This window comes from Scomber scombrus, chromosome 8 (assembly GCF_963691925.1).
Source record: "Scomber scombrus chromosome 8, fScoSco1.1, whole genome shotgun sequence".
Classification (NCBI taxonomy): Eukaryota; Metazoa; Chordata; class Actinopteri; order Scombriformes; family Scombridae; genus Scomber; species Scomber scombrus.
Genome location: NC_084977.1, coordinates 28992928 through 29020175, shown reverse-complemented (window position 1 = coordinate 29020175; position 27248 = coordinate 28992928). Strand labels below are relative to the sequence as shown.

The following is a 27248-nucleotide window of genomic DNA, read 5'->3' as shown; positions in this document are numbered from 1 at the left end:
CTAAAATGTGACGTCAACAGACTGCCGGCCACTGATTGGTCAGAGAGTCGTCACTGGAAGAGTCATGAGCCGACCGACACAAGAATCAAACCCGGCATTTTTAAATACCGGCAACAGCGTTACAGTGATTCGTTTCTCTTCTCTTGCTTTGTGTGTGATAAAAAAGCCACATACAGCAGCAAGTACACCATCGCCTCAATGTCCTCCATTGTTTATGTGTTTGTGTCGCGTATTAAACGAAGTCACGGCAGTTTCGCGCAGTCGTGCTATGACGAACCCGCCCACGTTGAGGAGGTACTATAGTAATGGAAAAGGTTCCTGGTACCAAACTGAGTCGAGTTGAGCCGAGTAGTGCTACTGCTAGAACTGTATAGTGGAAAAGCAGCAATAGCAACTTTTTCTTAATGAATGTCAGTTTCTGTTTTAGTACTTGCAAGAATTTTGCTGTCTCAGGTTTCTACCTATCGCCCATGACTTTGTATTTATTCTGTGGTTAAGAATGTGATCCTTTCTAGCTGCCGAGACCAAAAAAAAATCAGCATTAGATGGTTAAAGTTAATCATTTCATGTGGTCTGTCCAGTCTCTGTAGGTTTCTGATGGTTTCCACACAGACAAACTTCCAAAACTTTTACATGACTTTTCAAAGACCTACGAAATAATATCCAAGATCATTCACAAGCCATTATTATGGCTTATTCAATAGGGACAGATACAATATAGACAGACAGGCTAAAACAACTGTCCAATGCAAGTAAGACATTTAAAAAAAAGAGTAAAAAAGGAGGTAAACCAAGTACAGCCGTATAATAAATACAATACAGCACAGGATAAAAAGAAGATGAGCAAAGTAACACATAGTATACAGTACAATAAGATACACATAAAACTAGACTTTCCCAGGTTTGTATGACTGTTACATCCCTGGTTCTCACATCTGTAAAATTAAATGAAAAAAAATAATTAGTAGCAGCAATTTAAATGTAGTGTCTAGTATGTCTATTTTAGCAGTGTATGCATATATATTTGTTTTATAGCTTCAATTCAGTCAGGAGGACTATATAGTTATAAAGTCATCCATCTTTTAGTTTTCACACTTTTTCACATTTTGGCAGCAAAACTAAGCACCCTGTCAGTAAGATGTCAGAGTGTGAATGATTATTGAGAGGGAAGTTTCTTTTTCTCTGCTTTTGACATTTAATTATTGGGTTTTTCTTCAGTTCGGTGACTTTTTTTGGTTGATATCTGCAGCAGATGAAGTTGAAGAATTGAAGTGGAGAATACTTTTAAATACAAAAAAGTTAAAGAAAGTTTTGACTATGTGACACGAAAAATAAATACCATTTGTACTATTTTATTTAGGTCAAAGACACTCAACAGTTCAGTAGGAGAAACACTGTTCTACTTTATAAAAACAAGGCTGTTCTCTTTTCAGACGATTTTTTCACCCTTATTTTTTTAAACACAGACAGGTATTTCCAACAAACCCTGACCTGAAATCTTCCACAGATCAGCATGGATGTAGCATCCACAAGATAAAGCAGATCTAATTACACAGCATACTGATCAGGCATTACATTGATTAAAGATGACTATAAAAGGAAGGGTGAAAAAGGTAGAGAGGTTCATTATCAGAAAAGCTGTTGTGTCAGCTCAAACTTTGCATGCCAACATAAAGGGGGGAAAAAAACCCTGAAATGTTTAAAGCACAGACTTTGCAATTCTGAAAGTAACACAACAAAAAAAGACTTTATCATTCAGCAGACAGGCAATTTCCGTCAGCACTTGTTTAAGTCAAGGTGAAAATGTGATTAATTCTGTCTCATTTTTATTCTACGTTGCATGATTTACTTAAAAGATAAGCGCCACAGTTTGTGCATGTTCATGAATATGTTTTTTGGGTTTTCTATGAGAAATGAGGCCGCTCATGTCAAGCTCTCAAGCTCAGCTGAAACAAACTGAATCCAACTCTCACTTCCTCTGAACACAAATACAAACCTCAGAATAAATCAGTGATAATAACTTTAGGCTATCTGTAAAACACTTTTTAAAAAACGCAGTTATAAAGTGCTTCTCACACACACACACACACATATATACATACATATACACACAACCAAAATAATCAAGACTGAAAGCTATCAGAGAGTAATTATAAAAATGCTAACCTATTAAAATGAAATCAAGACATTTTTAAATATTTATGTGGTAATTTGGTGTTCTGGAAACAGGGTGGAGAGTTCTTCACCTCCTTCCAAGGTGCACGGAGAAGGAAAGAAGTCTGAAGAAAGTCTAAACTCCAGTAACAGAACTTTATAAACAGACCAAGTGTTACTACAAGTGTTGCTAGAGCTTTTGATTTGGTAATTTGGTGTTCTGTTTCAGGAGTTCCGACCCTGTGGGAAAGTTTGTTTTTGGTCAGATGTAGACGTTGGTGTGTGTGTGTGTGTGTGTGTGTGTGTGTGTGTGTGTGTGTGTGTGTGTGTGTGTGTGTGTGTGTGTGTGTGTGTGTGGACGTGTGTGACAGTCTGGAGTTTGAAGCAGCAGGAAGCAGTATGCTGATATGAAGCATTTGATGAGCGTAAATGATTTTAAAGCCAAGAAAGGAAAATATGACCAAACAAAAAGCTCTTATCTTATAATTAAATCCCATGCTGGCTAAAAGCAATGCAACCATTAAAACTTAAGCTTTAACTGCCAGGTAAGTTTTGATTTATAGTTCAGATCAGATTTCACCTGTTGATCTAATGACCACATCAGTAGATGGGCGGATCATACGTGGCCAAGCTTTATCGTGCTTTAATCATATTCCCTACAGTGTCTGAGTTTACAGTCTTACATTGACTTTATGATGGTGGGAAGATCATCTATGCAGTCGATGCTGTTTCATTCACTATAAAGAACAATGATCAAAGTGAGTAAAAGGATTTGTGCAACTGAAGATATCGAAGCCTTTTTTAAACTTGCTGGAGGTTTTTTTTGCTCTTAAATATCTGCACTGACATCAGTAACTTGAAGAAGAAAAAAAACAACCCATGCTATGTAGACAGCTTTGAAAGCGGTCGCAGGTCTATCAGTCAGTAGTCAGTCCATGCAGGCACTGAGATTATCGAGGGTGGTTTTAGATTCATTATAATTCAAAGCAAACGTTCAGCACCATGCTGTTAAGTTAAAATTCTTAGGAGACTTTCAATTCACAGCATGTTTGTTTAGCTTCAACTTTATTCCTACTGCTGTCCAGTCTGTACTTATCTTTTACTTTTTACTTCTTTAAAAGTGTTTTGACTCTGGTCTTCCCTGTAGAGGACATTTATTGCCAAAACTACACACAAAAAAAACAAAAAAACATGACCACCAAGGGAGAGAAAAACACATCTCATACATGCAGTCATTCATATTATCTGGAAACAAGAATATGGCATGATGCATTGATGCCATCTTGCAAGGATAATAATTAGATCAAATGTGTGTGTGTGTGTGTGTGTGTGTGTGTGTGTGCGAGTGTGAGTGTGCATGTGAGTGAGTGATCAGTCAGTTTTCAGCGACACAGCACCAGATGAACCAGCACACTGTTTTTTGTGTCTTTTCTGAGTGTCCAGAGAAGAAGAGAGAGAGAGACAGCTAAACCTTAAAAAAATAATAAAAACCTCACCTCACTTGAACTGCTGGGGACGAAAGTGCAAAGAAGGAGAACCAAGTTAAGACTGACGGACACACACACACACACACACACACACACACACACACACACACACACACACACACACACACACACACACACACACACACACACACACACACACACACACACACACACACACACACACACACACACACTAGATTAGAGGCAGGGGGAGAAATGGAAAGACATAAAATCTATTGACACTGCTGCTTCAGTGTCCCAATTCTCACTTTTTATACTACATTCAATCTAGCATACAGTTAAACTTTTGGATCCAGATCCTTCATCTTACTGCTATTTGAGTGAACAAATTAGAGTTTACCTTACATTTATAATTTATTACCAAGACGACACCTGAGACATCCGTTAGCCTTTGGCTACAACGAGTGCAGAGACCATTCAAACTGTGTCTGTTCAGCCGCTGCTTCAACACATAGAAACAAATAAGTACTCCAATAGTAAATACATGGGTTTTTCTTATTACATGTAAATTAAAGGCTGCATTTCAGAATGAAAGAGCATTTTAAAACATGTGCATCATAAAGTAAAGTGGATCCATCATATTGTGCTCTTAGACTGTTTATTTCCTTTGCTTTCAGATTGGATTTGAATGGATGTTTGCTCAAAAGACGCTCGGAGCATATGAAGCAAACTGGTTTTGAACTGCTCGTGGGAAGAATGAACATATGAGAGTCTGTCTATTCTTGATTAAAATGTTTTCACTGCCTACGTTTCCATTTTCTAGAGCACGCCATGTGAAATGACTTTTCTATGACTCGCTTATTCCTCTAAATGACAGTGTCTCATCTCTGTGTCTGTTATAGGAATGCACAGATTTGATTGGGTGAGTAGTGATATGTGAGATGATTTACAACACACGCAACTGGTCTGTGAGTTTCATGGGCCGCTGAGCCAGTATCGTAGAGGCGACAAAAGCTTCACCGGTTAAAATAGAAGCTCTCTATCAAAATTTAATAATTCTCAATAATTTATCAGTTGTAATGAATCTAATGACCTCACACTCGACACTTGCTCTTGCACTTCCTCGGATTGCTCAGAAATACACCCACAAAGTGTGACGTAGATGGGATGAAGGGTTGTGGAGAAAGGTGAAGGACAAACAGACAGATTTCTCTTTATAGTTAGATTACATTTTATCTGATTAAATCAAGGGTGAGAAACAACACATGTCAGACACTTCAAAAGTGAGAAATACTGCCCGATTCTACTCAGAAAGCCTTTGGCAGCTTTATTAGTATTCAACAGTGAATATATCTGAAAACTACACTCTGTCGTAGGGCAGTTAAACGGAGGCACTTGGAAGTTTTTCTCATTAACTTCGTCTTCTTATCCTCCCTTCTTCATCACAAAACTAATCACAGTTCAGCTCAAACACTCCTCCGTCTCCTTTTTTTTTTCACACCTCCTCCACCCAAACTTCCCTCCCTCTCTGTTTCAGTGGTGCTCTCCATTTCTACCAACTCATTCTCTTTTTTAAATCAGTGTTATTAGCCTTCATGCATTGCACAGTGGATGTCATTGGGAATGAATGGGGAAGCACTTATATTAGTTTTAGTAATTTAAAAAATATAAAAATAGCAGCACCAAAATATTTCTAAAATGTACAGAAGTGTTGATACATTACATGACTCTTTCTTAATGGAAAAATGGTGGTTATAAAAAATGGTTATAATCAACTTTTTATATCAGTTTTAATGAATACCCCTTATTTAACCTTTGTGTCGTCCTCCCGGGTCAAATTGACCCCATCTGTTTTGACTGTTCCTTCCTTCTTCCTCCCTTCCTTCCTCCTTTACTTCCTTCTTTCCTCCCTCCTCTCCTTCCATCTTCCTTCCTTCCTTCCTTCCTTCCTCCTTTCCTTCCTTCTTCCTCCCTTCCTTCCTCCTTTCCTTCCTTATTTCCTCCCTAGTTCCTCCCTTCTTCCTCCCTTCCACCCTTCCTTCCTCCTTTCCTTCCTTCTTTCTCCCTTCCTTCCTCCTTTCCTTCCTTCTTCCTCCCTTCCTCCCTCCTTTCCTTCCTTCTTTCTCCCTTCCTTCTTCTTTTCCTTCCTTCTTCCTCCCTTCCTTCCTTGACTCGAGGACAACAGGAGGGTTAAAACACTACTATTTTCCTTTTTCAAGCTCCTCATTCTTGCACTACTGTACTCCACAAGACCTGAGACCAGTACACCAATAAACAATATTATAAATACAGAGCATCTGTGGTGGCAATAAACTGCATGGTTGCAATATGTTTCTAGTAAATGTACATAAAAATGATAGAAGGGCCTTATACATATTTACCAATACACCTATGACCTTATTAAGTGGATTGGGTATCGATCATGATGTGACCGATCCACATTAAATGCAGATTTTTCATCAGTGTCGGTGTAAATTTAAATGTATCGGCTGCAGGTTGCATTAATTCAGTCACGGTACGCTGCCGGCTCATTTTATTTAGAGCTACAGCAATCTGTGGCTTAAATTATCTTACAAATAATTCTAATGTATTCTTAGAGATATGCAGTTGTATTTATTTATTTTATTTAGATGCTGTAGACCTCTGTTGTCAAAAAAACTAAAAAATAAGCCTATACTGTTCCCCCTAGTCCTATTAAAAGTAAGAAATGTTTAAAACTTCATCATCTTTACTTTAAATAAAACAAAAGAATACAACCTTAAAATGTGACAGCCCCTTTCCCCCCCTCAAGAAAAATACAGCTTTAGTGATAGTTAACACTTGGTCAACTCAACGATGAATATGCATGACGGCTTTAACGCAGTGAATCTGCATTATCTCATCTAATATGAATGAACTAAGGGAGTAACATGCTAAACGTGTCAAGTCAGATCTCTTTAAGTTTTAGCGTGTATTCCACAGAGTCCACGCAAGTGTGAATATGAATGAGTGTGCGTGGGTTTGGCTTTTAAGGTTGTCATGACTGTTTATGATGAGACTAAACATTCAGTGGAGAAGGGAGGGAGGGTGTGAGACTCCTTTCCAACCTGAGTCAGGCCTTCAGAGCCTCCAGCTGAGGCAGCACACAGGCCTCCAGTAAGCATACAGTGCAGGCATGTGAAAATACACATGCAGCACAGTCTGACTAACAGACTGCAGTAATTGGTCCCTCTACAAGCCACCTGCAGCAGTCGATTCATAGCGGTTTGAGTGTATTGTGCGGACACAAAGCTTTGGTACAACAGGCTAACAAAAGAATATCCCAATACTGTATGGCAATACTGAAAAATATTAAAATCAATAATTAAGTGCAAGACATTTTGCAGCAGACACTTGAAGAACGTCTGCTGCCTGAGAACACAAACTGTTCAAACTGACCTACCTTATTAAAATCTCATCTATTTTTTTTTGTGTGACAAATTGCTTAGAAATAACAGCAATAAATCTCAAGTAGGGCTGGGCAATAAATCAATATTATAGCAATATCGTGATATTTTATAGATATCGTCTTAGATTTTGAATATCGTAATATCGTGATATGGAATAAGTGTCTTTTCCTGCTTTTTAAAGGCTGCATTACAGTAAAAATGTAATTTAACAGATATATCGATATTGAGGTATTTAGTCAAAAATAATGTGAGGTTTGATTCTGTCCATATCGCACAGCTGTAGTCTCAAGTATGCATGAAGTACAGCTGTGTGTAAAGGTGCTGAATGAATGTGTTAAGATGAGAATAAACAGAAAGAAGCAGATTTGACTTACTAATTGCGTCAGTCAGCTTTTACTTCCCAATAATAAATCAGCTTTTCCTGTTTTGTATACTGATCAGTGTGTGCGTCCATGTGTGTGTGTGTGTCTGTGTGTGTGTGTGTGTGTGTGTGTGTGTGTATGCATGCATGCAACACAAACCAAGGGCATTCACATACCTAACATACAGTACACCAACAGACACAATGGCCCGAGGCAGCTGGAAGCAATGAGTGGATAAAGACGAGGAAAAACAACAACAACTGGACCGTCTCCATCTTCATTTACATTCAATTGAGAGAGAATTACAGCCGCAGCTACGGCAGAAGAAGGTCTGGAAATAAATATGTTTCGGCACGCAAACTGAACCACTTATGTTCTCTGCAAAGGCAATCTCTTTAAGTCTCAGCACTGGTAATAACACAGCGCTACACTCATGGAGTCCTTTATGTCCAGCTGAGGACTGAGATGATCAATATTCTATATGAGTCCAAAATATACTTGGTTGCTTCTTTGCATTAGAAAAGCTTCAAAATCACAAAAAAACAACAGGAAGTTAAAACTAAATGGTGTACGAAAGGAAAGGGTAGAGAGTGACGAAAAAACCTGCAACACCTTTGGAGATATTTATTTGAAATAAAGACGAGAGTAAATCCAATAACTGTGACAGCTGTGAAACAATTTCCCCCAGTTGGTGCCGTTCACACTGAGCTGAACACCCACAGTTAACAATTAAAGATATTTTTTAGACACAATAATGGACCTTGTCCTGCAGTTTCTGCTGCCTCATTCTTCTGTTTTTTGTGTTATAATTCCATTTGATGGTGATAAATGTTAAAAACTAAGAACAAAAGTGAAGCTGACGAGTGGGTGGACAGATTTGTGCCTGAAAAAAATCATTTTCATTCTGTTTTTTGCACTTCTAAAACTAAAGAATGTGCAGTAATTGAGAAAAAATATAGAAACCAGGATGTCAAAACAGCCGTCTGACTAAACCCGACTAATCAGAGCTCTGAAACTACAATGTAGAGCACATCAAAATGCATAAGACAGCACAACAATTAGATCTGTATGCAGTGTATGTTTAGCCCTGACAGTGGGATTTAGGACACAGTTTGAATTGAGGAGGTGTCGTGTACCTCGAATTACAAGATTGCACAGATCAGATATCCAAAGACCTTCATTATTATGGAAATGAAAGCGACGGGTTTCCAGTCGTTTAAACAGGTGACATTTGTTTCCTCGTGACAGGATTGATAAAATCGTTTCGGTAACAAACTTTAAAAAATGTATCAGGAGTTCGAGGAATAATACACGATGAGAAAACAGCTGCAGAGTCGTTACAGATGTTTGATTTGAGGTGGTGGTGAGGGGGGGGGTTCTTTTTTTAACTTCTCACTGATGAATCATTTGGGAGGAAAAGAGAGGCGGGCTGAGCAGTGGGGGGCCTTACATGTCGAGACTATCAATGATTAAGTCTGGCTCATGTTGTTTTTTCAGTGTTTGTTCGACGTCCAGCATTGTAATAATGTGAAGAAGCTCAGGCTCAATCTGATCTGATCAAGGGAAAAGACTTGAGTGGCTTTTCCTGAACATCACAGTAACTATTAAGAGCCTCAAGTTTCATGATTCCAGTCAGAGGATCAAGATTACAAAGAAATAGGAAACAAATGCATATGACTTTCTTTCAAAATAGGTTGTTTGGTTCCAGGCTATGACCAAATCCACATCCTATTTACTACATAGCTCACTACATTTACCCTTCATTTTATTTGAGTGTACAGATCCTGAGTGTGAAATATACTCAGCACATAATGGACTCAGAAAACCCCACAATTGAACATAAAAAGCAATGTCCACAGCACTCTCTGCTGACAATCCCACCATGCAATGTGTCACACTTCATAGATGTGAAAATTGCTATCGTGCAACTCAACAGTCGGTAATGGTGACACGAAATTACATCAACAAATAGGAGCAGTTAAGTGTCTGCAATCTCATTTTATCTGCTAGTGAAAACTGCTGGGAGTCATGAATGAGTCAATGAGGTAGTCATTTCAAACACAGCCATAGTTATAATCAGTTGTCACCAATAGTCCTTTTTTTTACCAGAGCTCCATAGCAACCTCTATTGTAGACTGGTTAGGGTTCATTAAGATAACAGCAGCATTATTCATGAGGAACGTGAAGCAAAACTATGTTCCCATTTTAGATATTCCTGTGTAACTGACACTAAACACTGAGTCAGTTTTCTGATTTTTTAAAACCCCTTCTCTACATGTGCTACTGTTATACTATAATTCAAAAGAGTCAAATCAGTTCTTGATATTTACTGGTAAAGTCAAATAAACAACAATAAACTACACTACTGGTCAGCCATGCCATTTATTAGATACTCCACTTGCCTCACTGCCTGTCTGGGATAATGATTGGCCTGAAGTCACATGACCATACACCCAACCCATCTTGGTAGTTACCCCATTGGCTGATGCACATAATTGGTCATTTTTTGTTTGGTTATTTTTCACATTTTTGAATGTTTTTTCTTTTTAACTATTTAAATACTGTTTGTAATGTGTTTTATGATGACCCTGATGAAGGCTGCAACCCAAAACACAAATAAAGTTGTCCTATACTGCTATGTGTTGCTGGAGGTTTGACTTTTTTTCACTTCTTTGGCACCTTGGAAGTAGGTGAAGTTGTGCCAGAAAACTCTACTCTGCTTCAATGCCTTTCATTTTCAAATAATAGCCATGTTTTTATAACATCTAGGCACCAATTTAAAAAAGCTAATTAACTGTTAATGATGTAGTGGAGGGCCGTCAGGGTCAGCAAGCTCTGTCGGGTTTTTAAACGCACAATGGCTGACGGAGGAGAAAAACAGATTTGGTGGCAGACTTACTAGGAAAGCCTTTTTCGAGAAGAACTGTGTCACTAAACTCTTTATAAAGAAAGAAAGGAAGATGGACTTTGTCTTCAAATGATGAGAAACTTCAGTAAATTTGACAGATTTTTATGTATCCTTACTGGTTATTGATTCCTGCTTGCTTTAAATAGTAGCTGCTGGTGTGAATGACATGTGTTTAGACCCATAATCTGTGGGGGATCCTGTTGAATCCTCACAGTGTTAATTGTGTTTCATGGCATTTTTGCTAGCTTGGTGGGCGTAAATGTGACTGGTTGCTGTGACTTTGTTCTTGTTTCTTTTGTAATGACATTGATTCGGGCTATGCAATGTCTATTTGTGAAGCAGCTTCCTGTCATATTGTATCCTTGACGGGTTTCAGTCATCATGTATTCATGTCTTTGAAATTTGTTGCACTGTAACTCCCATAGGTGTTAAATATCGTGTTAAATAACTATTTCACTCGATAAAGGTCAGTGTCACTGTGAATGTAGGGTGGTTACATCCAATAACAATAGCATATAGCACTACTGTCATGGTGATGTTATTCAAAGGCGGTTTAATTGGGAGGATAGCACTGAAAGGTGTGAAATTCATGGCTTGCCACGTTAATTAGGGCCCAAGCACTACAGGTGATTGTATCTTTGATGGTACGAACAATAAAGTTAGAAGGACTCCAGTAACTTTTTAGAGTTTAGGAGGGGAGAAACTGAATTTATATCAGCTTCATATTGACTTTATGGCAAAAGTGCATTTATATCTCCGAACCTGGACACATAAAAACAAAACAGCACAATCACGTCTTTTGTCATTTGAGTGAACTGACCCTTTAAGTGCTATCAGCTACTTTTCGGGAAGAGTTTCCGTACTGGGGAATTGTTTCTGTTTCTTTTTGTCTCCAATGAGTTTTTCCCCTTCAGGGAAGTGAGCACACTATCAAATTTGACTGGACAGTCCATTAGCTCAGAGCGCAGAGGAAGAGGATGCTGCTGAGACAGAGATTGAGCAGGACTGAATGAGGCTGTGAAAAACTTTATGGGATCGAATGTGTGTGTGAATGTGTTTGCTCTGTGTGTGTGTGTGTGTGTGTGTGTGTGTGTGTGTGTACAATGAGTATAATCAACATGTCAGAAGTATACTGAAATATCAAAGCATAAATGTGGAGAATGAGTGTGTGTGTGTACGCCTCATATCTGAGCTTGTTTTCCGTATCACATAATGAGGATGTTTCTAGAACACACACAAACATGAGATTGACTTTAATTGGCTGGGTGTGAACTTCTCACCAGAGAGGTTTAAAGTGGGAATGAAGGCGCAGAGCCAAGCACTTCTAACACAGGCTGTTAGGTGGAGGTCATTGAGTGCGGGCTGCTCCTCGGAGGATGACAGCAATTACCACAGTTGAAGGCCGGAGGAGTTATAACCCGAGACAGATGTGTATACACACTCCAATGATGCTGGATTTTTGAGGCCGAAAGATTTATTGACATTCGAGAGTTTAAAACAATCTGGTAATGACACATCCGTCAATTATCATTTCTTTGCATACAATTCATATCCGTGTTCATCCAGTTGTTAGTACATGGAGGCGGCAAAGTAATCTCCCTCTAGGTCTACTATTAGTAAGGTAAAAGTCATACAGCTCCAGGTATCCAGCATCAGTTTGTCCTTAATGACTATTACCTCCACTCAATTCATCTGATTGGACAATGGGGAAAAAATGGATTGGACAAATGCTAATGATATCAGGCACTTTCCATTTTGAGTCGAAGTTCAGTTCGAGGCGCTCAGGGCACGCGTAGAGCGGGAAAACATGAGCAGCGAGCACAAAGCATCACTCTCATTGAAAACAATTACAAAAATCTGCCCCAGGCTGCCAAAAATTGCTCTGTGTGATCAGTGTCTTACCCTTCTGTGCTGATAAACCTGTCAACCCTGGGAGATTATGGGGATTTTTAGCAATATCTGTCCATTAAGAATTATTAAGCCCCATCGTTGATGATGTCTGGCATAAAAAAAACACTCAGGATGGGTTTGAAAGTATTGATCCATTTTTAATCTAAGCCTGCAGTGTGGAACTTTTACATATAAATGCCCCTACCAAACTAGTTCACACAATACCAATTAAACCTATCACTGCCATGTAAATCTCTCTGTATTTCACAGTAAATATGTTTTTCTGGGCGGAGCATGCACACTACAGACTTCCACCAGCTGATTTCATTTTATCGTATGGCTCTTCTAGACTTTCCAAATGTTATCGGACTAAATGGGTCAAATTCTGACAGTGAAATAAGTCATTTTGTGGGGCTTGTGTGATGCTCAAAACAATCTATCCACCGCTTTACAGCTGCAACACTAGTGGGCGGACAGTAGAGAGTAGCCTACGGCGAAGCCTATGACGTAAGGACGTGTTGACAGTGTTATTGTTCATGCCAGAAGGGGGAGACAAAAGTCCTGCACTCCAGCTTTAAGGGATGACATTCCTAATTTTATTACCTCTGATTTTGGCAAACTGTTGTAAAGTAGGATCTGGAGTTTGTTTTCTGCAAAGCAGAGATCAGACAAAAGTAGATTTGCACATTTGCTGTCCACATGTAGACTTTAGTTTTTCTTGGAATGAAAAGCGAGACAGATTTATCACCTGAGATTCTCTCAGCCTTCTCGTCTGTTCTCTCTCTCAAAGCATAAACCACAGATCCAGCTGCTTTGGAGCCCATTGTTCTTTGTGGATGAAACAACTATTTTTGACAACAAGTCGAACATCTTGAGATGAGGCAAAACAGTAAGGAAGATCAAGTCTCAAGGAGGTTGCACTTGAGTCCAGAAATAAGCACAATTGACTTGGTGGCTCCAGCTTTCTTGTACTTAAATGATTTTGAGGTTCAGTTCCAAAGAATCAGTCTATTAAAGTCATAAATGATGTGATTGGGTTATTTAGTATCCTCGACATGACTGTGGTGTTGTTTTACCCCTCCAAGGTCTTTGCCCCTTTGCTCCCAGCCCTGCAGCACCAGCCCTGAACTGGATGGTGGCCTGGAGTCATATAAAAGTGTGTGTGTGTGTGTGTGTGTGTGTGTGTGTGTGTGTGTGTGTGTGTGCGTGCTTTAGAAAGATAAAATATTTAGTGTGCGTTTTGTCAAATTGGCTGAATGTCTGTGTGCGTTTTCTGCAGATTGTGCTCGCCTACAAGTTTGTGAGCATGGCTTGACAAAAAAAAAAGAAAAAAAAATGTTCAGGCTGCCAGTTTGATGTGTGTGGGCGGGTAGATGTGCTTGATCCGGGGGATTCTGATACACTCCTGACTGAGTTGGTTGGCTGGTTTTGCCCTGAGGCTACAGCTCTCTGGCAGGTGGAATTTATACACACGCACACACACACACACACACACACACACAAACACATTGTGTATGTGTGTCGGGAGCCAGAGCAGAGAGATACACACCTCTGAAGCATAAACTGACAACAGCTACAGCAAACTAACTAGAAGCAGAGGCTCCTCACTTTCCACCTAACATGGATGTTCTCTGCTATTGTTGTGATGTACGTACAGTGAACAGCGTTTACAGCCGCAACCAGCGCTTTGTTCAAGATGTGTTGTTGTAGTGTGATTGTCGGTTGTCTATTTGAGATTCTTTCTTTTGTTCATTTTACACTGTAAAGTTTAAGCTAGTTTTAAATGATGTTTTATTCAATTTGCAGCTGCTATGAGTTCCCGTCTTGTTTTATAATGTGACGATGAAGTTCAACATTTTATATACAATCATATACTAATTAGAGCCGCAATCATGTGTCGATTGGTTGATTGACAACTATTTTAGTAATCAACTAATTGTTTTGAATGATTTCTTAAGCAAAAATGCCTCAATTCTCTGTTCTAGCTTCTTATATGTGAATATTTCCTGGTTCTTGAAGTTGATTGTAAACTGAATATCTTTGGATTTTAGATAATTTATCAGATAAAAACCAATACGTTTTAGGTTACTTTGGGATTTTATGATATTATAGAGATCAAGCGACTAATCTATTACTTGGGAAAGTCAACAGAATAATCTCTAAATAAGATAATCATGAATAATATTTAGTTGCAGCTCTACTACTAATTATAGGCTAAGTAAGAAAAGGTTTTAATGTTGATATCTGCAGAATATTCACTAACAACATATTTCATTTATTGTACCCCGACATTTAACCAAAACCACACACTTTTCTTGACCTTAACCTCAGCCTCCAGCGTTGAATCGCTGCACTTTGTACACTCATCATCCATCCTGAAAAACTCTGTGAGGTATTACAAATGTTGAATTCTCCTGGACTTAAGAGCATTAATACTTCAGTAAGAATTCAAGTGTCCTCCCAAACCTTGAGGCAGAAACATTGTTCTTAGTATATAAAGATGATTTTCATGAGACAACAAAGAAGACATGATTATTCTTCTGCTGCCTGACTAAAGTAAAATCCAACTCACGTCCTTCTATTGACAATACAGCAAGGTCCCGTTAAGTGAGGTCAAAAGAGCTTCAGGGAAGATGTTCTTGTTTCATTGGAGAACATTGTGCTTGGATGTCATTGTGGTGAATTAACTGAATGTGCAGCTCATTTTATTTATATCCTAATAACAACACATTCCACATCACCGCTTAACATAATTTGACAGTCGTTTTAAAAATGGAACAATTTATCATTATGTGTAATAAAAGAAAATGAAGTGCGGCAAAACTTGATTAAATATCCACTTTAAGATTTGTGACAGTGCAGTTTCTATACATAAGGGTAAATAGTAAGAAACAGATGGTGTGTGCAGCCAAGGAGTCCAGTAGACATTTCTGTGATGTATAATTAGATCTCATCCCTGGTGACCTTCTCCATGCTAGATTTGGTCCTTAATTGTTAAGAGATCATTTTTGTTCAGTCTAATGGAAAGTTAGCTCTACTCCATCATCCAGGGGCGGCAAAGTGAGAGTCAGGCTTTTCAAAAGATCATTTTCCAGGATATTTCCAATGCAGTGTTTACCATACATTGAATTATGTGTGGCGGCGGCCTGTCACAACATCAACATTGACCGTCACATATTGATTTTCTTCTTTTTACTATTTAAAATGGGTGAAATCTTATTATATTGTGGAGCTGCGTGCAGTGCATTGATTCTCTCAGCTCCTCCTTGCTGTGCTCTCGCTCTCTTTCTCTCTCTCTCTTTCTCTTTATCTCTCTCTCTCTCCTGACAACAGGCCGTCTATCAATACCTCCTCTTCTTTCCATCCACACTCTGAATCAAACTACGGTCACGTGTAAGGATTGTTGAGAAGACTGCAGTCATGCCATCTACACTTTGGAGAGGCTCCACTTAAAAACCTGCTGCACATCTTTAGCACTTTTTATGGTAAAATGTGTGGGACTATGGTGCATTCAGGTGCACCTCGTAAACTCAAAAACCCTATGCTCAAATGGCCATAAAGCTTGTCCTTTAAGGAAATACATACATCAGTCATTACTTTCTTATTCTTTGACTACTGCATTTTCTTATGATTACACAGCAAAGATAAAAACTTATCACCTCATCTGTGCTATGGATTCCAATCTTCAAATTTCCATATAATGATCAAATCAAAGTGTTAGCAGCAGCTGTTAAACCCCAGCATGTTCTTGCATAACGAGCCTTTGTGATGGTTTCCCATACTAAATCGTAAACATATCGCTCTGCTAAAACCTCAAATAGAATCAGCAATCAGCAGTCACTGAATCCTAAAAAACAGGTGACTCATACTATACATATTCTCCTCACATGTGTATGCCTTCACATCTATATGCTTTATGAATCCAAACAGTATAGAGTACAATTCTCTACTTCTCTTAACATCCCTACTTTATTTTTCTCTCTTGCATTCTCTTTTAAAAAGTCCTACATCAAAATATGACTTCAGATGCTCAGCTTCCTGTGTAATGTAGAGCTTAAAACAGTTCTGTACATGGTTATCAAACAAAAGCTCCTTTGAAATTATGACTAATACTCTAAATTACCTGTGTGTTTTTGAGGAGGTTTCAGCAACACGCTGTGGCAGGATGGTATGATTATGCATCGCTGGTTACATCATGTATTTTTTGCCATTATATGACTACAAATGACGTAAATTACCTGTCCATTCAAACAAAGCCATGATCACAAGGACACATGATTAAAGTCAAAGAGCAGCACTGAAAGCTCAAAAAGCATTATGTCCTTTTTGTTGCTATGTTACGTAAAAAAAAATGATAAAAGTGATGTTGCCATTGGTGAAATGGAGCAGAAGAGTTATGATCCTCTAATCTAACATAGCAGTATTATTTAAATATTGTGCCCAAAAAGACAAATCAACACAGGACCCATTTGGACACCATAATGTATAATTGTTCTACACTTTAGAAATGTCATAATGAGTGCTCCATTTGATTATACAGCGAGCCGGATGTCACTGACGGTCGAAAGCAGCCGTGAATCAAACACTCATTGGAGCTGAAGTGCAGCGTAGGTACAGAGCGGACAACAGACCAACATAGTAACAAAGACACTCGGTTCAGATTGTATCCAGGAAACAATAGTGGAGCCTACTAGAGCCTCACCTATATGGAGTTGTCACTTTTTGAGGAGGAACACACAAGTTGGCAACATGACTTCATGGCCAATCTGTAGTGTTAAGAGTCAATTTCTTCTTTTTTTCTGACAGATTATGCTGATTTTACTTTTTTAATTCCAGTTAAAAGGGCACCTAATATGCCTTTCCTTATTTTTTTGTCATAAATATATAATGTTACAGTGTGAAATGGTCTTATTAAATGTGGCTTAAGTGTTAAATAATAAGGGTAAATGTATATAGAAGTAATGACTATGAGTAAAAAGCACCAGTTATGAGCCGTGTCTGGAGTGGAGCTGGCATGCTGTGAGTGTTTTTTCCCCCTTACGCAGCACGGCAAAGTAAAATGAATTGTTTACCTATTGGAGGTGTGCTTGTTGTCTACAGCTCTTCATCAAACATTTCATTGACTATTTCTGCTTGTGCTATTGCTCCATGCATTATGTCTAACTGATCCACTGAACAAACAGCTCCAAATAGCTTCATATCTTGCTTTGAGACAGGAGACAGGAGCTAAAACTGCCTGAAATGAGGGGTTGAATAAAGGGGCCAGTATACGATAAATAAGAAGCTTGAGCTGTGAATCATGCAAAGCTACTTTAGTCAAGTCCTAAAATCAATATATAGAGCTGGAAATGAGCATAATAGATCCACTTTAATTCACTGGATTTTGCATAGATACTGTGCAGATTAAGCTCAATTGTAACCCCATATTGGTCACTCCAACTAAATTTAGATTAAGAACAAATTTACAGTGGCTTGGTGGATGTTTCATATTCAGTTTGAGGGAGAGTTGCAACGCCTGATTAATTTGACTTCTGGAAGATCAGATACATTTTGGTTTTGCAGTTTTAAGAGTTCTGGCTGCTGTAAAAAAAAAAGATCCACTTTATATTATGGTTAGCTTGTTTTAATATTAGTGTAGCTGACTGTAGTCTTCACTTACTCCTTCATCTTCTTCCTTTCCGTTCAAAGTAGAATTCACAAAGTAACCCAGCCTTTTCTATTTTTATCAACATGGGAGGATGGGGTCACCTTGTTTGATTAAATCTGAACTCAAGTAGTCAACAGACAAAAAAACAATTGGAGGGTTTTGTGTTTGTAAGTTAAGATCAGTAATCAAACAGTGTGAGCAAAGACGTTGAGCGTGAAGGTTGATTGAAATACGTCGTGTGCAGAAGCAACAAACAGATTGAATCACACTGTAGAGTGTCCACCCAGGTTTATTTTATCTTTAATTTTGTGTCTTTTGTTATTGTTGTTTTTTTTTATTTTTCAATCTTGAGTGAAGCACTTGGGATTTTTAAAAAGCACTCTAAAAATGAGTCATGAAGTCGGTCGTGAAAGTGTTAGTCTTTACTGCTACAGTGCAGCATGGACTTGTTAACCGGCGTCTAGCATGTGTAGCTTGTCAACGTCCCTCTGGCTCGTTTGATAGGATGGTACATAAATCATTCAAGTGTGTGTGCATGCTTGTGTTTGTCTGAATGAATATGTATGAGTGTGAAGCTGTGTGTATATACAGTATGTGTATATCTCCATGTGGTCAAGTTTATGACAAGGACTTGTGCCTATATATATATATCCATTGCTTTGGATTGCTTTGTTGAGCTTTAAATGCCCAGAGTGGAGGAATTTTGCAGATTTTATTGCAGTTAGGATTTTGGAAATTAATAAAGTCAGAATAAGATCATCACAACTATCTTTAGATGTGTTTACATGTAAATGTGTTTAAACGTAACTGAGTGCAGTCAGTCACTATCACGCCACTCCTGCCAGCACTGATGTTGCATACAGTACATGGCACCGGACACCCTCAGTGGCACAGAGCCAGCAGCTCTGGCTAGAAAGCAGTTGAAGATGAAACGAAACGCACAGAAGAAATGCAAAGTGCTCGGCTAAATCCTCCCAGATGAGTTAGACCCACGGCGTCCAGTCGCCATAAATCTGAAAAACCCACATAGGAGCGTTTATAACAGTCAAGGGTCTTTGATGTGCTTTTTTTTTTTTTAATCTCTGTTTTTGAAAAACTGGATGTGAATATGTATCACATTACCTTATGAAGTATATTTGTTCTAACGTTAAACCAAGAGGTTATATTCGTAAAATGTTTAATCACGTGGGGATTTCAGAGGGAAATCTTCTGATTTCCACTTTGACATGAAGTTCATGCAAATGCTTCATCTTCCCCACATTTACAGACTAATCTTCCTTCTCCTCTATGACTTGACAGCACACTGCATGGGGTCATTTAAAAAAAATTAAGATTCTGATACAGCTTGCTCCAGCTGAGAGATAAAAACTGCACTTTGCATATTGATGGCAAAAAAACCCAACTAACACTGTCCAATCTAACACAACTTTGAAGGGATTCAAGGGCAAAAATATCACAGATATAAAAATGGATCTGATAGAAGAAGAGCACAGAAACATAACATGTATTTATATGAGACTGTGGACATATATGAATTTAATTTTATTAGTCAAAACCAGCAGACTGTATGAAACAAGGTCAAGAGACGGACTGTTATTGTCATCTGGTGAGACTGATAGTTTTCCACAGCTGTTCACAGCAGATGCAGACTACAGTAACAGCATCTTCAGCTAAGGTTGGTTATTGAGAAGCCTTTCTGCATTGAAATTGATTCAAATATGTCTAAAAATAAGGTATTTGTAGAAGTATAGATCCAGATTTTTCAAGTCTATCTTAACACAACACTATCAGAGGAGGTATCTTCCACAGTTTTTATGTATAGTGTTTCTTTGCTGAACCGCAACAGAAGGAGAAACATCCTGGCAGTCGCATGTAGGCTTGTAGCCAGGACGAGGAACAATATTTGATTTGGCAAACTCAAGCTGTTGAAGTCTCCTGTTAGCTTCAGCTGATCTTGGGCGAGTGTATATTTGTACAGAAGGGCGTTAAAGGTAGTCCGTCTTGTCAGCGTTGTCACTCTGCAAAGGTATCGCAAATAATAACCAGTGTAAACTGAAACTTCTCGACCAAACAGAAAAGCATTAAATAAGTGATTGCTTTTCCAAGTGCAACAGTACATTCTGTATTTTTTCAAGACACCTGCAAAGTTTGGCAGGCTGCCCTTCACCACGGTGTTGTTGACAGAAAAACAGGTAACAAGTGATTCACAGTCGACAAGCAACTTTGTCTTCACGGTGAAAGCTGTTCCCTTGGTGCGCTGGCTTTGTAGTCTGAGGTTTAACTAGATGGAAGGATTGGAGTCTGCTACTTCTCTTAATGTTGTCTGATGCTTTATGGAAATATTTTGGTACTTTGCAGCCATATGGAAGGGGAGGATTTATAGGATAAAAATAAAATGTCATAATTTTGGGCAATAAGTGTCAAACAGCCTGAATGAGCTTCAAAATAACAGTTTTCAACATTTCCTCTTAATTTTGTTGCTAAAATTATACACACATATTTGTTGCCGGGAATTTAAAAGAAGCATAATTGTTGAAATTTAAATGTAATTTAAGGCTTCAAGTAAAAAAGAGTACAGAGCACCCTTTTAATGACTGAGGCTGCTGTTTGGACCATCATCCCATAACTAACTTGAACAGAAAAGATGAGATGTCGTCAGTACCTGTCAGACTCAGTTCAGCAGCTGACAGCAACTGATCGATGATGCTTACTTGTCGTACTCCCCCCCCCCCCTTTCTCCCCCCTCCTCTGCTACTTCGCTTTCCTACGGGGAAACTTTGTGACTGTAATATTAAAGGGCTCAGATGTGCGAGACAAGCTAAGACGTCTCCGGCGAAACAAAATCTTTCTGCATTTCTGAGCTCTCGGAGATGCTTACACAAACAGCCGGGCAAAATCCATCTTTCTGACAGAATCATTTCCGAAGCCAGAACCCCCCCAACAGGGCTCCTGGATGCACTTCTGAGCTGTGCATGCCTGGGAATGTGTGTGCGTATATATATATATATATGTGTGTGTGAGTGTGTCTATATGTGTGTGAAGAGTAAAAGAGAGAGAGAGAGAGAGAGAGAGAGAGAGAGAGAGAGAGAGAGAGAGAGAGAGAGAGAGAGAGAGAGAGAGAGAGAGAGAGAGAGAGAGAGAGAGAGAGAGAGAGAAAGAGAGAGAGAGGATAAAATATGAGTCACCCAGGAGAGAATATACTGTATGTTTCTGTGGTGAAACCGGTCTTCAGTTTACTCTCTACTCATCTATAGGATACAAAAGTTGATTTAATACACTCTTCAAAAGCATGGTAGGAGTACAAATCAGAGGATTATACCCCTGCGGCAAATGGACTGAATGAATTGGATCTTACGGTTGCAGTGGTGTGAGATGACCAGAGTGTAAACATGTCACTCTCACTCTCACTAACACACCTATGAATCCTTGGCTTTTATACTGCACTGTGTCTATTTTAGCTTATTTCTATTTTCTATTCAACTCTTTTTGTATTTTTGTATTCAACTCTTATTGTATTGAAATGTGTCTTTTTTCATGTATTGTGTTTCTTTTACAATTTTTCTTAATATTTTTTTATGTATGTGAGAACTTTGAATGGTCTTCTTGTTGTAATTCCATTCCTATGAGGACTCGCTATTGATTTAATTCATACATTTTTTCAAAACCAGAGTTTATCAATCGTTTGTAGCTAAATATTTACACTGAATGTAATGTTTTTTCCCCCATTATTCAGTCAGAATTTGCTATTTTGAAGCAGCTGACAGCAACATTTGCTCAGTACGAACACAGAGAATGCCATTCAATAATAGGAATATCTATAATTTATGGATCTATTGCTGTTGTCATGGTAAAAAACAATAAAAGAAAAAAAGATGTGACAGAATTGAAAAGTTTCACAATTCAAAATAAGATAATGAAAACCTCACAACAGAAACACAAGGAGAAGATATAAGTTCATGTATCCTGCTCTGTTTTTTTTTTATTATTATTTTTGTTTTATTTCTAATTGTTTCCTCCCAGTTTTAACCACAAAAACTGGAAGATTGTCCTCCGCCTCTATGAGTGAAGCATTTAGAGACTGACCTGTGATGTCATTTCATACCACACTAAAGCTTTGGTTTCCTTAATCTCAGTTTTTTTTAAATAAATATTAATAACATGAATCTTGTAATATCCTGCAAACCTGCTTAAGGCCTCAACCCCAAGATTGAGAAACCTTATCCTTAACCAAAGCCTTGATCCAAAATTGCCCGTCTAGAGTCAGACCTTCAACTGTTCAAAAGGACTGACTTCTCTGTGGTGACAACAGATTGTGTTTGAAATTGAAGCTACCCCTTTTTAAACAAATCACAGAGTTTTCAGCCATCCCTTAAACATACCTATTCACCTTTTTCCAACCACAGAATCCAAAAACCATCTGGATTAAATGAGGTGCCTCAATTCAAGCTGCCACCGTGAAACTACTCAAGCTGTTGTAAGATGAGGGTAAAACACTGTGATCTTTTGTTCCAAACAACACAAATACACCTCAGGTTTAAAGAATAATGATAAAATATCAAATGATGAACATAATTAGTGAATGCTGACTTTGACAGTAAACATAGCAAATGATGAAGATAGATGCAATAAGTAATAAAACTGAAAACTGGGCGTCAGTATTGGGATATTTACTTCATTAATTTCACATTTCTGGATTTGTTTATATTGCCACTGCTTCAACACGTCCTAATAACTCTGTTCTGGAGTCACTAAAAGTTATCATCAACGAGCTACAATATCCTTCTCTCTCCAAAATGTCAACGCTTGCAGTGACAGAGACAAAAGATTCTCATTTCCTGAGTCGCCACAGTGTATTTAATCAAGTTTGGATTCAAATCCATTTGGAAAAAAGCCCAATGAGCCATAAGAACTGAACTCACTACAATAGGAATTAGAAAAACAAAATAAATTAGCATTTCAAGTTGAGCTGGAACATGTTATGCACAAATATACACATAAAAATAAACAAAGAAGTGTGTGATCAGCTTACCGGTAAATGGGATCCTGCATCACCATCATTTTGCTTTCATCCCATGTCCACTCCTTCTTCTGTGGAAACAAAACAAAACAAAACTATTAGTTCAAACCAAAAAGTGTTTCAATACATAGAGCCGGTTGTAAAAAGACAAATGAATAAATAATAAAATCTGAATTACTCAAAATACCTTCTGTACTGGGATCAATTTCCATTTCCTTTCTTCTATCATACCAGGTTTCTACCCTTCTGTATCATAACCAATAATTAACTGCATCAAATTCTTTCTTTTGTTATAGATATTATTATAACCTCCGTATTTACATTTTCACGTTTTCCCTTTCACCCGTCTGTCCGCCCCTTTGATTACATCTACCTTCCAGTTTAATGTCACAATCAAAATGTCAACGCATGAGCACAAAGGAATAGTTCATATTGATTTCTATCTCCACAAGAGCTTTGTTGACTCTCTCATTCAATCATTCCTATTTCTGGTCTTCCAATGCCTCCTCCATACTCAGATGTAAATAGATTGCCGACCGGCACACTTGACATTTAGGCCGTGCGGCCATAAAGCCAAACGAGCCTATCGACCGTCCTTTTTCATTCCAGCCTACCAATTAATTTGACGTTGAGCCTTCGATGATGGTTTTAGTATTTACTCCAATCAGCTAGTACAAGACAGATGATTCAAATCACTTCCATTGTATCTTCTTTCTTTTCAGACAGAGAGGATTTTTCGGGCTCAATTCAGATTGGACTGGTGGAAACCCTTTCCTGACCCAGCCTGCATTGAATTATGAAAAAAAAGACAGTTGCCAATCAGGAGGAGCTGCTGGTTCTACAAATGTTTTCCCCACTGCAAACGAGTTGAATTGGATCCATGCACAACTACGGTTGTAAAGGGGCAGAAAATGTCAGATACATTTCTGGTAAATTTCTGGAAACTTTCCATAGGAAATAAAGCTGGGGAAATTTGGAAATATTCCAAGTTGGAAACTTTCCACGGGAATTATGGGAATATAAAGGAATTCATGAGAATTACCGGGAATTAACTGGAAATTTGGGGTTTGTTTATATGAACTGTATCAACTGTATACAAACATACATATATACAAACATTTCATTTTGTCATAATCAGACATGCATGCAAACTAATACAATTTATTTGTGATTAGAACTTTAATCAATTATTTCATTAAAATGACAAAAACATGAATGTTGAGTAACCCCCCCCCCTTCCCTCCCAAAAAAGTCCCATGTGATGGAGGAATGCACAAAGCATGTAGGAGGTCCGGCCCTGCAGTAAGTAATGTGCTATGTGCATGTGATTGAGGAATAGGGGAGATATGCAACTGTATTTGCATTAAATCTGGTTGTTTTAACCAAGATTATGCTACACAATGGGTATTTTTCTAACTACATTTAAGTTTACTGTTAAGGCTAACAGGCAATTTTGTAAATTTCCAGTTTATTCCCGTTAATTCCCATATATTCCCATATATTCCTGTTAATTCCCATGGAAAATCTCCAACTTAGAAAATGCCCAGAATTTTGCAACCCTATGCACAACAGCTGAGTGCTTATTATAGTCTATTCAGTCCATACTGACCTTTTAATTAATATCCATATTATCAGCAAGCTAGCATCAACTTTTCCCAGTAAGACAGAGGTTTCCACTTGACTACATCTATAATTAAACAGCCTATAAAATCCATGAAATCTGAAGTATTTGTAAGTATTACTGTCGGTTTAATAACTGCGGTGGGTCAAGCATCTCTGAGGAGCAACTAACCCTAAAAAGAGTTTAATTTGTCTGAGATATAGTGGAGAGTTTTATGGTCTGGATTTTATTTCCAAAGTATTTCTACTCATCTGAAGGCAAATGTTGGTGAAGCACTGAACCTGAAAATGTCAACGAAGGCCCAGAGCATCAGCTATCAGCTAGTTATATAGTATGCGATCATTGCAATAATATTCCACATATTCTCCAGTTGTTGTACTATCCACACACAAAAGAATACCAACATGCAGACATGCTTTCAAGTCCACACACACTTAGAAAACTGAGCATTTATATTAGCGTAATGAATAAGCGGCTCCACAGAGAGCCACTTAGACAACGCAATTAAGCCCCGTTTTAACGAGACGCTAATGTATAACTGCAACGTACTGTACATCTGGGCTGTAACAACATGTTCCTTTTTCCTGACAACCATTCACAAGAGAAATCCACATTTTAGTTAGTTGAATTATTAGTCGACAGAAAATGGATTGTCAAATATTTTAATAGTCAATTCGTGGTTTTGAGTGATTTTTTTAAAGAAAGAAAAAAAGCCCCAATTGTCTTGTTTCAGTGTCTGAAATGTGCTTTATTTAATTCTCTAAGAGAGTAAACTGAATATCTGTGATAGTGGATTGTTGGTTGGAATAAAACAAGTCATTTGAAGAAACATCCTTGGACTTTGGTCAACACTGTTCATCATTTTCTGACATTTTATAAACCAAATAACAAATCCATTACTCAAGAAAATAGAAGAAAGATTTCCATATTTGAAAATGAAGTAGTAGTTTTTAGTTCATGCAAATTAGCTGATAGGCATGAAAGACTATTATTATTATTTATTCATTATCATTTAAACTGCATCACTAACATTTCCAACAAGATTGTAGCTTTGTACAGCAGATTCAAAAGGAGGTTTCATGTCTGCATCCTAATCCCAAATAAGATCAACAAGTTGTAGGGTTACTATTCATCCCCGTCGCCCCGAGCAACCAGGGAAATTTGACTTCTGAGCAGATGGTAAACCAGCTGAGAGAATCTGGCCGTTCGTGACCTTTTCACAGCCATCAGGTGTCAGTGGGGAAGATTTGTGAGCTAAAACGGCTCCTAACCAACATCCAGACATTTACAATTCAATAATAATAAGAGCCTCATATACCGTCTGTCTGAATGTAGCGACACCCTCACAGTTTGAGCATAAGATGAAGGCGGTTAAATAGATTTTTTGATGACTCTCTTCAGCAGAGCAGCTTGGATGAATGAATTGAGATGAAGAACTAAATGTCAGTAAAAGAGATTGGACGCCACTATGAAGTGGATTTTGTTTACATCCTCTTGCTTTTCCTCCTTTTTCCAACTCTCTGTGATTCTCAGCGGGTGAAGTCGACTCTGGTCTGTCTCTGTGGATTACAGCTGTCAACATCACCACAGCTGGAAACACACATCCACTTGTCTCCAGTCTCAGCACACACACATAAACACACACACACACACACGCACACGCACACACACACACACACACACACACACACACACACACACACACACACACACACACACACCTGTTTCTTCTTCTATTTCAATCTCTCTTCTCATCTTTATAACTTTCTCTGTCTTTTACCCTCTTCTCCTTGCTCTTCAACACTCACGTCTCTCTTTTCTTCCCACTTTAGCCTTTTATCCTCCTGACCGGGCTCTCCATTCTCACCTCTCACCTGCTGTAATTAAGACGACGATCGATCTTCTTTCGATCTTTGCCACGTACAGGATACAGGAAATAGATCTGGTTTCTTTTTGCTCTTGTGACCAAGGTTGTTTGGTTGGCTGATAATAATATATCACAGACTATGTTGTACATATACATATATATCATTTTTTTAAAGATCCAGGTCAAGGTATTGCATATTCAATATTCAAATATTTTTCTTCACATTGGCAGCATAATGTATGCAGCATGTATGTTTACTTCACATTAACTGCAGGCAGGGAGGAGAACAGTTCAATGAAAAGGTCACTTACTTTTTTCTTTTTCCTCAGGTTGACTTTCACGCCGTCCACAGACACCACAATGTTGACCTTTTTCTTCTTGATGTTTTTCACCTTGAACTCATACTGTAGAGAGAAGACAGGCAGAGATGTGTTTTTAGTATTTTGGAAGGATAAAGGTTGACATGAGGTGACATTGTTACATCCTCTCAAAAACTATTTGCCAAGACTTGATGTTGGTGTGATAAGTCATGTCCGCAGGCAAAAAAAAGAGCTTTTTGCACTAAAGGGCAGAACCACAGGATGAAGAAAAGTGGTTTTAAAAGACCATAACAAAAAAATAAAAGCATTTTGTCTACTAAAGACTTCTACATCTGTACCATTCAAGGGGATTTCTGAAAGTAACCGATGAACCGTGGACATTGGTGATCTTTTATGTTTTGTTCCCATGAGAAGTTGCAGAAATCCGAACATGAGGATTGATTGTGTCAGAAATTCAAAGCTGTTCAAGCCTGAGATTGAAAACATCAATGGATGGACGACCTTCCGCAACACTAAAGGATAAAAAATGACTGAATATTGAAAATGGTTTCCAGGTGAAAGAGCCACATGTCTCGTGTGCTGTTAC

General features: G+C 38.3%; 1 protein-coding gene across 2 annotated transcripts in view; it reads right to left on the bottom strand.

Moving 5' to 3' along the window:
- LOC133984931 (carboxyl-terminal PDZ ligand of neuronal nitric oxide synthase protein-like) overlaps positions 1 to 27248 on the bottom strand; it is a 199235-nt gene that overhangs the window by 104910 nt on the left and 67077 nt on the right. Inside the window, exons 3-4 of one of the 2 annotated variants that reach the window (XM_062424447.1) lie at positions 26654 to 26746; positions 22867 to 22925 (exon numbers count right to left, since the gene is read on the bottom strand). In XM_062424447.1, coding sequence (XP_062280431.1) covers positions 22867 to 22925; positions 26654 to 26746 — 152 coding nt within the window. Of the gene's footprint in view, positions 1 to 22866; positions 22926 to 26649; positions 26747 to 27248 lie in introns of those variants that run through there. The other variant, XM_062424448.1, reaches the window with a different exon arrangement.